Source organism: Pantherophis guttatus, chromosome 4 (genome assembly GCF_059756535.1).
Source record: "Pantherophis guttatus breed Tessera chromosome 4, ASM5975653v1, whole genome shotgun sequence".
Taxonomy (NCBI): Eukaryota; Metazoa; Chordata; class Lepidosauria; order Squamata; family Colubridae; genus Pantherophis; species Pantherophis guttatus.
This window is the reverse complement of record NC_142066.1, coordinates 41,470,035-41,482,657: the sequence shown is the minus strand read 5'-3', so window position 1 is coordinate 41,482,657 and position 12,623 is coordinate 41,470,035. Positions and strand designations below refer to the sequence as shown.

Here is a 12,623-nt window from a genome sequence, read left to right as displayed (position 1 = left end):
CTCCATAAGGACACTGGACCTGTTAAAATGGTCCATCCTGGAGACTGATGGATCCAAATGGGTTCCAGAAGGAACAACCTGGAAGATTTGCTACACGGTTCTGCTGAAGCTTTAGTAATGGGTTTGGAGCCAAAAGATCACTGAGATTCTGGACAAGATTGTGCCTATGCAAACTCTAGTGACCCTTCGCTCCCATTGTTCCCCATGATTGATAAAGGAACTGAGGGTTCTGAAAGAGATTAAGAGACCTAGGAAACAATTAAATGAATTTTTGGTCTATTCTTGTACAATTGGAAGCCAGGAGAATTGCACTGCTACTTTATTGGAGGGAATTAAGTTAGGGAATTAGATTCTTTTCATACATTTGTGAATTTTATTACTATCCCTTAAAAATATTTTCTGGTACACACGTGTCTATGCATTCTGGATGGCAAAAGTCATGGTTGTGGGATGTGCTAGATCCTGGAAATTATGCTTCAAGACTAACTTGAGAATGCTTTGCTAATGGACAAGTGTGACAGGAATTGTAATTCAACACCCCTCGTTTCTGCATTTGATCTGGTATAGTCTAAATAATCTGACAGTTCTTTGGTATCAAATGAGACTTTTTTCTCTGAAATGTAACATGCTATGTAATTATATATTTGCACCCTTCAATAAAAATGTAATACTTCCAAGTCTTAATTCCAAAGGTTAATTTTGTTGGGGCTGGAACCTATGCAATGCCAGCGGCAGACTACTACTTTTCATTGTTTTAGTAAGTAGTAAGTCGAGTAAGCAATAATAACTTTAGTAAGCAGTTCTTTGGCACTAAAACCAAAGCTGTTATAGCCACCTGATCCCAGGAAAGTTACTTAAGTTAAGATGATGATGCTTTGGATTTTATCACTATTTTCTGGCATGGTGCTTTGGAGAGAGCATGAATTTTGCCATAGAGATCATCACTACAATGATTCACTTAACAACTGTGGCAAGAAAGATTGTGAAATGGGGCGAAACTCATGTTACAAATGTCTCAACAACACAAATTTTGGACTCCATTTTGATCATAAATCAAGGACTGCCTGTAGAACAGTTTGTCTTTCACTTTATTCTATGGAAATGTGGGTATGTCAGGAGAAAAATAAATAAATAATTGAATGCAACAGGAATGGGATAGAAGGGTACATGGTAAAACAAGAAGATATAGGGTCAAGAATGAATGGAAGAGGGTAAAATCAATGTGGGTCAAACACCAAATTCGGTAAGCAATACAAAAAGAATATATTCAAACATGGCCACCTGCAGAGGAGTGAGGATTGAATTGCAAAACAAATATACGAATGAATGGGTCAAGAGAATGGAAGAACTAAGCAAACTGTGATTGGGTACAGCAGCTTCCATAGTAAATTAGAACTATGTCGAAATAAGGATGCACACATCATGACATCATTGTAATATGTGTTGTGATCATGTCTTTACTTCATGAAATCTAAAGTTAAGTCAGTGTTCGGTATTGCCTTTCGGAAGACTCAGAGAATTCCCCTTATGGAATCTCGGATACAGAAAGGTAAATTTTTAATTCCTCTCTCTAATGTCTCTACTACTCCATTGAGAAAGCGCAATCTGCTATTTTGCATGCGCATGCGCCTGGACCATTTGTAATTTCCGAATGTCTTCCCGCTATTGCCATCCCTGCCCAAAAACGAATCACGAGCGCTTAGATAGACGGTCTGGAATTACGTCATCTTTGCTGGTCTAAATATGGAGGTCGCGGCCGTACAAAAGAGCAAAGCGCAGGCGCAATGACTCACGAAAGGCAAAGCGAAGTCAGTAGCAGGCGATAGCAAATGGGGCAAGGGTTGGCATGGCAACAAGGGAGTGGCATGCCAGGCTCCTCCCCACAGCTTGTTGGCGGGAGAATGGCTGAGCAATGAGGTGACGTGCGGGATCCAAGCGAGGTAATTTGCACGGAGAATCGGTGTTTCTGCCTCCAGGGTGGGAGCTTAGAATAGTGGCCTGCCGCTGTGAGGAAAGAGTCGGCTGACATCCGTTTGGGGTTCCGGGGAGCAGGAGGTTGAGGGTTTATAGCAGTTTTTGAACTGTAACATCCATCGTCCCCCAACCATCATGGTCAACATATACGGAGGATGCATGGGCTGTTTTCGGGGTCTGAAGCAGTGATTTAATGGATAAAACTAAATGCAGAGGGAAAGTGTATAGAAAGAATCAAACTTTCTAGCAGCACTTGTTATTCTGAGGTTGCCTTCCCCACTTGGTGCTTTCCAGATGCGTTGGCTTTTATAACTTCTTTAACTTTGGTGGTTGAAGTAGCTGGAAGTATATATTTATCTGCATATATAAATATATCTGAAGGATATCAGATATCAACTTGAGAAAAAATCACACAAAAGTGTGGATCCTCTAGCACCTATTAAATGGCTTTTAAAGGGGGAAAAGCTGATGCAACACACAGTAGAACCCACAGGACAATAATCTATGGCCCATAACGCTATTTCAGTTTTGCTTTTTTGGAAACCCTTGATTTCAATGAGTCATTGATCTGATTCAGTAAGGTTATATTTGTAAGGAACATGATTTCATTATATATATATTTCATTATGTGTGTGTGCATGCGCACACACGCACACTCACACACACACCTCAATGGTCTTCAAGCAACTGTATATTTTGAAAGAAAAAGTTGAAGATGCAGTTCTGAGGCCTAGTTTTTCTCTTACCTGTTGTATTTCAGTGTTCAAAATTCTTCATTCTCTTGTTTTATTCATCACAGGCAAAAATTGAAAGGACACGGTAACTGTTCTCAAGCAAGTTGGACTTGATTTTAAGTGGATAAATTCTAACCAAATGAAAGAGTTAAGCAGCCCTTAATTTGGTAAGGGAAAGTGATAATTTTGTAGCGTTGATTCTGGATGCCTGAGAGATCAGATTCTGTAGGAAAAGTAATTTGAAACCCTATAGTTATGGGGTTTTTCAATACCAGAATTTTTAGTTGGAATAGTTGATTATGCTTTTGGGAAACAACATACTTTTGATGAAGCTGACATGGGGTGATCTTCAATTTTTAGGAAAGCCAAGATGGAAAACAAGAGGAAGGTTTCCGTGAGAAGCATTGGTATTGGGGACTTTACCCCATCACAACAGAAAAGGCCAAGAGGAGGAGACTGGGATGAAGATGGTCCTTCACAATTTGAAGAAGAGCTGGCTTTTCTGGATGAGGTGGAGGCTGAGGTGGCTCTAGAAATGAAAGAAGCACAGTTATCATCTGATGCCATTCCCCTTGGTATGGCATTCCCATCCCAGAATTGGGAAAATATTTTCTGAGGCAGAACAAATGCCACAGCAGTGAGGGCAGCTGCCGAAGGATGATATGTGGATGATAGTGTCTGGTGCTTGTGATCCATATTAAAATTAAGCTTTTCATTTCTGTTAAACTCTCTGTTACACAATTCAAATTTATTTTAATATACTGTTTCAATGTTTTAAACATTATTACAAGTAGTCCTTCCTCTACAACCACAGCTGAACCACAAATTTCCATTGTTAAATAATGGAATATTTGTTATTTGGCAATTGTTAAGTGAGTTGTGTCTCATTTTATAACTTTTTTGCCATGGTTGTTAAATGATTCACTATAGCTGTTAAGTGAATGGCATGGTTGTTAAGCGAATCTGGCTTCCCTCATTGACTTATCAGAAGCTCTCTAAAAAAGGTTGCAAATGACAATTCCAGGACCCCAGCCTGCTGCAGCCATCATAAATACATACCAGTTGCCAAGCAGCTGAAGTTTGATCACTTAACTGTGGGGATAAGTGCAAGAACTGGTCATAAGTCACTTTTTTCAATGCCATTATAACTTTAAATGGCCATTAAATAGTTGTAAGACAAATACCACCTGTATAACATTGCCATTTATATCTCCCAATATTACAGAAAGATATTATATACATCTTGTATCATATTAAGACTTATTAAACAACAGCTTGGGGTCTATGTCTCATATTCCATGCTACCTTTCCTTCCTCTTCATGATCCTTTAAAGTGCAATTATCTTTAATTGTTCAAAATATGGGTTTGATTAAAATAGGATTGGTGAATAGCTGTATTATGAGCTTTTCCTTCTTTTAGGTAACCTCTTCTCATCAGTACACAACCCCAAGTGGCAGAGGCCTCTGCCTCCCAAAATAAATCCCAAAGAGGCAGGCCTGTGTTTCCAGCAAGTGGAACTAGACTATTATGTGGGTAAGTATGTAAACTGGTTTGAGTTGCTGATAAAGAAATTTTTAAAGGGGTTGAATGACAGATGGTTTTATTCTTTTTCCTAGAAAAAGATTTGCAGAACTAGATATTCTTATTCCTTGCTAAACAATAACTCTCTGCTCCTGAGGGGAAGTCTAAAACTGTTATCGTTTCTGGGGGTTTTGACAGTTAGAACAGATGCACAAAGTTACCAACTCTTCAGAAAAAATGGGCAAGGAATGGAATTCCCCGTAAAGGATTTAATCCCACTTTTGTTTTACTTTTGTTTGATGTAAGAAGGTACCATAGCAGGATATATAGAAATGTTTTTTCTATGTGTCTATGAAAGATAAGTGAAATTAGGAAAATTTTCTCTAAGAAAGATGAATTAAATTTAAAAACTCATCCATGCCCTTGTATCTTCAGTAAACATAACACATTTATCCTATTGAAAATATATGTTGTTTGGGAGAAAAGTCCTACTTTTTTTTCAGAGACATATATTATATATACCAATTTTTCTTAAATGTCTGTATTTTTTTAAAAAAAGGAAGAGAATGATTGCTAAATCATGTGTATTGTATAAACAATCCAGAAAATAATAATTCTAAATAGAATTCTCAGAACTTAAATATGAAATGTAGTTGATGAAAACCTGAAGGTTACCGTGAATTCCTATTTGCATGTTTATTTTACCTAGATGCTGAATAATGAAAAGATACTCTGGAATTTTTAAATTGGAAAATCATACAATACTGCTTTTTCACTAATTAATATGTTCTCATTCTGTTCCTGAATCAGGCTCTCACATCCCTGGATTCCCTGGTTGTACCCAAGGTTCTGTACCTGTCCTGCGAATGTTTGGTGTCACTGCAGCTGGCAACAGTGTCTGTTGTCATATCCATGGTTTTGCACCTTATTTTTATGTACCTGCTCCACATGGTGAGTAAAAATTTATGATTGATGGAAGGTCTGTCTTGAACTTGATTCTTACAATAAGATTTATTTCCCTTTGTTTTTCTTTAGGATTCCAAGCAGAGAATCTGGCTGAATTTCAACGGGAACTGAATACAGCTGTGATCCGGGACATGCGGTCCAACAAGGATGGTTTGAACCAAGTTGTTCTGGCAGTGGAGATCTGCAAAAAACAGAGTGAGCATTTGTGAACAGTGGGTGTATAGCCATCCTGTTTAGATGGCAAGGAGTTGGATTAGATCTAGATATGGGGTACGTGGGCCTTAAAATCACAATTTGGTTATAGCAACACAATATTGTGCTTTCACACTGAATCCTCATGATGTTGCTTTCACTGCTACTCCCCAAAGCTGTTGTAGCTGGTTGTACGTTATAGATTAGAATGAACATGCTTGGATAATATATCATAAACACCATGAACAATTCCAAATTAACAAATCAGTCCATTCTAATCTTTCTTCTGTGGATAGAATTGCTTCCAAGCACTAAATAAGGAAATTTTATAAAAGTTATGTTTTCTTTTCCTATGGACTAGTAACTTTTTTGAACTTGTTACTTGGGCAGCTTTAATGTATGCAAATTTTCAGGAGGCAAAGAGAAGGAACAATAAGCAAATATAAAGGACATTAATGAAAGTCTTTTATATAAATTAATTGGATGAGAGATAGGGATTTGAGGTTTTGGGAGTGATAATCCTCTATTTTTAAAATGTCTTTTAAGACTTCTCCTCATTTTAGATATGTATGGTTTTCATGGACCACATCTCTTATCCTTCCTGAAAATTACAATGGCACTGCCTCGGCTAATTGCTCCTGCCAAGAGATTGCTGGAACAAGGGCTGCGATGTGGAACACTGGGGACACACAATTTTCAAGCCTTTGAAGCCAATATTGATTTTGAAATCAGGTGAGACTTAACTATTGATGCAGTTGACTTCCTTTACCAGGCATTGATTTTAATCTCAATAAATCCTTCAGAACCATAGGTGTCATGTAGTTTGCTTGGTGATAAAATGGGAGAACCTTGCTAAGACTCTCAATGTATTGTACTAGAATATAACACTTCAGTAGGATAGAGTATCTAGCCCTCAAAATTGCTTGGAGTTACAGTATATGGTTTTTACAGGAGGCCTAAAAATTGACATGAGAATGAGACTTCAGTGCTTACATGATTTCACATGTTTATGAATGAGCTTTTGTTTACCAGAAATTACTAATCAAGATTCTGCAATGCAATAACTGGAAGTGGGCTATAAGTACAATTAAATGTATTTTGAAATGTTGCCTCTATTCTTAATTTTTCCTGGTGACTTTCAAATGAGTTGAGCTTAAATTCCCATAATTCTTAGCCATTGCATTTGAAGGCCAGCAGTTATGGAAGGTCATCCTAGACTGTTTTGTAATATATTTAGACACAAAAAAAAACATAAAAGAGACATAAACAACAAGCTAAATGAATAAAATACAGATGGAGCATATGCCCATAATTTAGTAAGCCATTTTACAGTGAGGGAATCCCTGTGGTTATCTTTTTGAACTGCATTGAGAATTACTCTTTTATTTATTTATTAATTTTATTTCTATACCGCCCTTCTCCCAAAGGACTCAGGGCGGTGTATATCCTGATTAAAAGCACAAAGACAGACAAAATTTAAAATTATTAAAATTATTAAATGATAGGCTCAATTTAAAACCCCAAATTTAAAATCCCATTTTTAAAAACCAATTAAAATCTTTACCTTGATAGCCCAGCCTGGCAGAACAACAAGGTTTTGAGGGCACAGCGAAATACACGGAGATCAGAGATTTTACGAATTTCTGGGGGCAGTTCATTCCAAAGGGCAGGGGCTCCCACAGAGAAGGCCCTCCCCCTGGGTGTCGCCAGCCGACATAGTTTGGCCAATGGCACCCTGAGGAGACCCTCTCTGTGGGAGCGGACTGGCCGGTGGGAGGCTACTGGTGGCAGAAGACGGTCTCGAAGGTATCCAGGTCCAGTGCCATGGAGCGCTTTAAAGGTGGTAACCAACACCTTGAATCGCACCCGGAAGACCACTGGGAGCCAGTGCAGCTCGCGCATGAGGGGTGTCATGTGGGCACAATGAGTTGCACCCATAACCACCTGCGCGGCCGCATTCTGGACCAGTTGGAGCCTCCGGGTGCTTTTCAAGGGGAGCCCCATGTAGAGAGCATTGCAGTAGTCCCAAAATGGAGGTAAGAAGCTATAATGCTTGATGGTGGTGAGGACCAAATACCTCTCGTCATCTCTGTCTCCAAATGTAGGTTCATGGTAGACCGGGATATTGTTGGCTGTAACTGGATTGAATTGCTTGCTGGAAAGTATCGCCTGCGACAAGAAGAGTCTGCTGGAGAATCTGATAAGGAGAATCCACGCAAGGTGGTGTTGATGGGGAGAGTTAGAAAAGCCAGAACATATTCAGAAAGGAACGACAAGAAAATCAGAGGACTAGAAATATATCTGTATAAAGAGAGAGTGAAGAATCTAAATGACCCTTTCCAACTTTATGATTTCTCTTCACCTTCATTCTCATTGTGTCCTAACAATACTGTCTGAAATAGGCAAAAAGTAAATTACTAGTCCAGAATTATCCAAAGCTTCATTACATAGTATGCATTTGAACCTAGTTCTTCTCGTTTATTACATTCTAATAGTGACTATATTGTATAATTATATAGGCTGTACCTCTCTTGTAAGAAGAGAGTCTTGTGAGTGCATTGAATGAACTGGCTAAAGTTTGAAGCATAGGCTCATAGTTATGATGTTCGAGCAGAAGAAATATTTTCTGGAATCATTGATTCTGCATCAATCTTAAATTGGGAACATACAAGGGCTGAAGACCTTTTACAGGAACATCAGGCTTTGCTTTTTCTCCTGTTTTAGGTGTCACTCTGTCAGTTGGAAGCTGATGTGGCTTGGATGGATTTCATTAGCCATCCACCTGAGGGAGAATGGCAACGTATAGCTCCCTTGCGTGTCCTCAGTTTTGATATTGAATGTGCTGGACGTAAAGGTATTGAGGGCAAATAAGCTATATAAGAATTGCTATCATGTTTAAGACCCTGATAAGGAGAGGAGTGTCAGGTGAAATATTCAGCTGGTAATTAAATATATCAGCTTAAGCTTAGAAGTAGGAATAATTGCCATCGTACACAACAGAGCAGTTGTCAGAAGGCTCATATAGCACACATACAAGGTTGCATTAGCTATATGAGCCAAACAAATCCTTTGAATAAATAAAGTGGGTGTGTGATTTAATTGTGCAATGCTTTATTGATTACAAATTAGAATTATCAATTACTCATTATTTTGTTAGATGCAAGTTCTGCTTTAAAAGAATGGTTTAGAAACAGATCCACAGTTTTAAAAGCTTGGAATATGGGCTCTGAGGCTTCCCATCTAAGTTAAGTTATAACAATAAACTGCTTATAATTCAGATTCAATAATAGATGCCCTTGAGAATGAAAAGTTGAGGTTATATTAATGTTATCTTAATGTTCTCTTCTATACCACATCCCTTTTCTGTGTTTTGGCTCAGGCATTTTTCCTGAACCTGAGAAGGACCCAGTAATCCAAATTGCCAATATGGTTCTACGTCAGGGTGAAAAGGACCCTTTTGTGCGTAATGTCTTCACACTACAAAACTGTGCCCCCATTGTGGGCTCTCAAGTGCTTTGCTTCTCAAAGGAGGATGAACTTCTTAAGGTAATGCTTACATTATCTTAGATCTCTGGAATGTGATGAGCAATGTTTTTCAAACTTAACAGCTTCAAGATATATGGGCATCAGTTCTTAGAATCCCCCAGCCAGTATGCTTAATATGGAATGTATAGTTTTAGGATTTGTGTGTGGATAATATACCCCATTTTAGGTCATATTTATGTAGAAATACTGAAAATTCAAAAGATCACAAACTTTTAGGCACCACTGTAGATAATATGATGGAATGCTGCACAAGTTCCAGTGTGAACTGTGAAAGTGATGATAAGGGATGAATATATGTGGTCTAATGGGTAAGACAAGATAGTTCTGTGGGAGTGCTCACAGCTTTACTATGTGAGACAACCCAGGAGCAATAACAGCAAACAGAGGTTTGTAATAAATAGTGGTTTTATCTACAAAAGAATATATACTGTACATACACGTACTGTAGGCAGAAATCAAACAATCAGTAAATTACAGCAGGGAAGAACACAGGGCGAGAGAGAGAGACACCCTAATAGGGTCGTGTTATTATTATACAGGCTCTTGAATGGATAACAGCTAAAAACCTTGCTGACTCATTCCCATCATTACATCAGTGCATCATTGCATCATCATAGCAGCTGGTCAGCTCTTAAATCACTACCCTGACAAGTTCTTACGTGCTAGACTATGAAAGAAGCAGGATGTGAAAAATATGGAATGCATTAAAACTGACATAAAAAGTGGGGAAAATAATATCCTAGACATGGAGGAAAAACAACAGAATAGATTATATAATTTCTACTTGTTCTACCCATTCCTCCCTCTTTCAGTTTGGCCTGGGGTTGGTTTGTTTATTCATCATATTACAGGAAACCTTGATTTACTATATCTTGGAGCAATGGATTTCATATGTAATGGATAATTTTTCTGCATTAAGTGAAATTTTATTCGCATAAATAAGTATCTACATTGCAAGTCAGTGGTGGGTTGCTATCAGTTCGATCCAGATCTCGCGAACCGGTAGTAGTGGTGGCGGGAGGCTCCGCCCACCCGCCCGGATGTCATCACGGATTATCTGTGCATGCGCAGAAGTGCTGCGCATGAGCAAAGCAAGCATGCGCTCCTGTACCTTACCAGTAGCGAAGGTAAGTGGAACCCACCCTTGTTGCAAGTGACTCCTGTCCAACTGAATGGACATTTGTTTATGACTTTCAGTCCCTCCCTCCAACTAGTCCATTAAAATGAGGCTTATTATATTGGAAAAAAATGCAAATATCCAAGGTTGAATGTGAGCAAATATAGTATGAGAAGAAAGGCTTAAAAAGCCATTGGTTTTAAGATACAAGAAACTTTATTTCATGGGATTGTCATTTCTGAATAGAGTAGTTACTCTCATAAGCATGAAGTTTTTCCATTCTGATCTAAGCACTTATGTACTTGGGAGGGGATGATGGAATAGTTGTATTTCTCCTGAATTAACATAGTAGGACCATGGAAGATCTCTGCCTTAAACTCTTGCAGAGCTGAGAACTAAACTAAACAATAAATAATTCTGGTCCAAATAGGCTGATGTCTTTGTAAATGACTTCAGTTGTTTCAGATTCTTCTGATGAATCTGAAGCTGATACGCTTCAAATCATAGCATCAGCTTCTAGTTTCAGCTTCATTTATGTGCATGCACGAGAGGCCCACATAGACTCATTAAGCATTCAAAAAAATAAAAGTAGGGATTGGTTACAGCTCAGTGCTTCGTTAGGAAGGATCCAGTTTGCTTTGAAGAAAAGATTAAGCTGAGATGGTAGAGAGCACTCCTTTGAGTTACTGCTGCCGGAGAAGCAGATTGCAGGTTACCCAGTTAACTTTTGATGCATGGATGTTTTGTTTTGATGCTGGTCATACTTTTTTTTGAATAGGTAAGTTACCTGTAGCAACTGTTTTGTAAGAGCATCTCTCATGCTTCATGATCCAAATATGTCCTTTGGGCTAAAATGCCTAAAAATTAATAAATGTTTTTGCAGACTTGGGCAGAATTTATACGAACTGTAGATCCTGACATCATCACCGGCTATAACATCCAGAACTTTGACCTTCCTTATCTCCTCACCAGAGCCCAGACTCTCAAGGTAATCTGCACGTTTCCTTCTAGTAGTACTTTTTGTTTTCTTCAAATGATTTGTATTAAAAATATTTCATCAATCTATAGAAGGGATTGCTAATTGAATAGGAATCTCTTTTTTTTCATCATTTTCATCAACAAACTATAATCAATTAATTCCATACTGTAATCTTACCTATAAATTCACTTGCCCTGCCCATACTCTTCATTCATGCCTCAAAGCTTGTTTTTCTTCATCCCCAGGTCATCCCATTTCCCTTCCTGGGTCGTATTCTTTCCCGCAAGTCTGTCATCCGTGACTCTTCCTTTCAGTCTAAGCAGATGGGACGGAGGGAGAATAAAGTCATTAACATGGAAGGCAGAGCCCAATTTGATCTACTTCAGGTAAACAAAAAAAGTCCCCCCTCCCCATAGTTCCATTTTAGTGATGGGAAATTGAAGCTGAGAGGCAGTGACAGCTGGAGGCTCTCAGATACAAGGCCCAGTATTTTGCCTATGGGGACATGCAGTCTCATAATTTAGCTTTTCCTCTTCCTGTAGGTTTTATTGAGGGATTACAAATTACGCTCCTACACATTGAACGCTGTCAGCTACCACTTCCTGCAGGAGCAGAAGGAAGATGTCCAGCATTCTATTATTACAGACTTGCAGGTAACATTTGATAGCCAAGCCTTGCAAGTAGTAATTTTTTCCCTTGGTATAAACACCCTTTTGTAGTTGTTACTGGTTTGGTTATCCCCTTGGCCTCTATCTGTCAAATGATTGATTTGGATGACTATCAAGTCGTCTGTGATACGTTGTACAGTAGAAATGAGAAATCCAATCCATCTGCCAGATCTCTCTGTCAAATTTGCTATGCCTCTGTCCTTAAAGCCTATACCCCCTTAGGGAATAACTACTTAAAGATATTTCTCTTGAAGTGTTGGTGGGTTCCACTCTCACTTTTTCTCAGTGTTCCTTATTTAAAGTAGTGTACATTTTGAAGTCGTAAATACCATCCCTTTTTAGCAGTTTATATTCCTTCCTGTAAGATCAAGGAACCAAATGTTAGTTTTTGCAGAGCTCATTTAAAACTGTATGGAAGCAAAACAATCCTCTGCTTGCATCTGCACCTCTCTTTTCCTTTTTGTTTTTGTGCCTATATTTTTCTCTCACTTCTCAGACCCTCCCTGACTTCTTGACGCCCTTACATTGGTGTTTTACATGGCAAACAGAGTGAGTGCTCTTCTAGTGCTTACTAGAAAGGACTACCTAAACATTACATAGCATGTGTCTTCCTCTCTTGATTTTGTCATTCTCTCTTGATTTTTGGCATGTCATTGATATAGAAAGCCCTCCTTTTTTTTGATATAGTTAATTCTTATGAATATCCTTTGCTTCTTTACTTCTTTCTGAAAGGGATTTTTTCCCCTTTAGAACTTATATAATATGCTTTTACAATTCCAGAGAAAAACAAATAAAATCAACTATTAAACAGCCATAAACTTTTCAGGAGAAGAGATAACTAGGAAAAACCCCTTTATGTTTGGCAGTAATCCCTTATACCTCAGATAATAAAATTAAACAAAATAAAAGGCACAGTCACAATACA

The 12,623-nt window shown here is 38.4% G+C and overlaps 1 protein-coding gene across 3 annotated transcripts in view; it reads left to right on the top strand.

The window, feature by feature from the left end:
* Positions 1-1,714: 1,714 nt before the first annotated feature.
* The window catches only part of POLD1 (DNA polymerase delta 1, catalytic subunit), a 28,746-nt gene continuing 17,837 nt past the window's right edge, over positions 1,715-12,623 (top strand). Inside the window, exons 1-13 of one of the 3 annotated variants that reach the window (XM_034415308.3) lie at positions 1,715-1,940; positions 2,774-2,875; positions 3,069-3,283; positions 4,129-4,242; positions 5,041-5,181; positions 5,266-5,391; positions 5,952-6,120; positions 7,494-7,608; positions 8,113-8,242; positions 8,768-8,934; positions 10,935-11,039; positions 11,276-11,416; positions 11,573-11,683. In XM_034415308.3, coding sequence (XP_034271199.2) covers positions 3,079-3,283; positions 4,129-4,242; positions 5,041-5,181; positions 5,266-5,391; positions 5,952-6,120; positions 7,494-7,608; positions 8,113-8,242; positions 8,768-8,934; positions 10,935-11,039; positions 11,276-11,416; positions 11,573-11,683 — 1,524 coding nt within the window. In that variant the 5' untranslated portion in view covers positions 1,715-1,940; positions 2,774-2,875; positions 3,069-3,078. Of the gene's footprint in view, positions 2,150-2,773; positions 2,876-3,068; positions 3,284-4,128; positions 4,243-5,040; positions 5,182-5,265; positions 5,392-5,951; positions 6,121-7,493; positions 7,609-8,112; positions 8,243-8,767; positions 8,935-10,934; positions 11,040-11,275; positions 11,417-11,572; positions 11,684-12,623 lie in introns of all 3 variants that reach the window. The other 2 variants (XM_034415309.3, XM_087891974.1) reach the window with 2 other exon arrangements.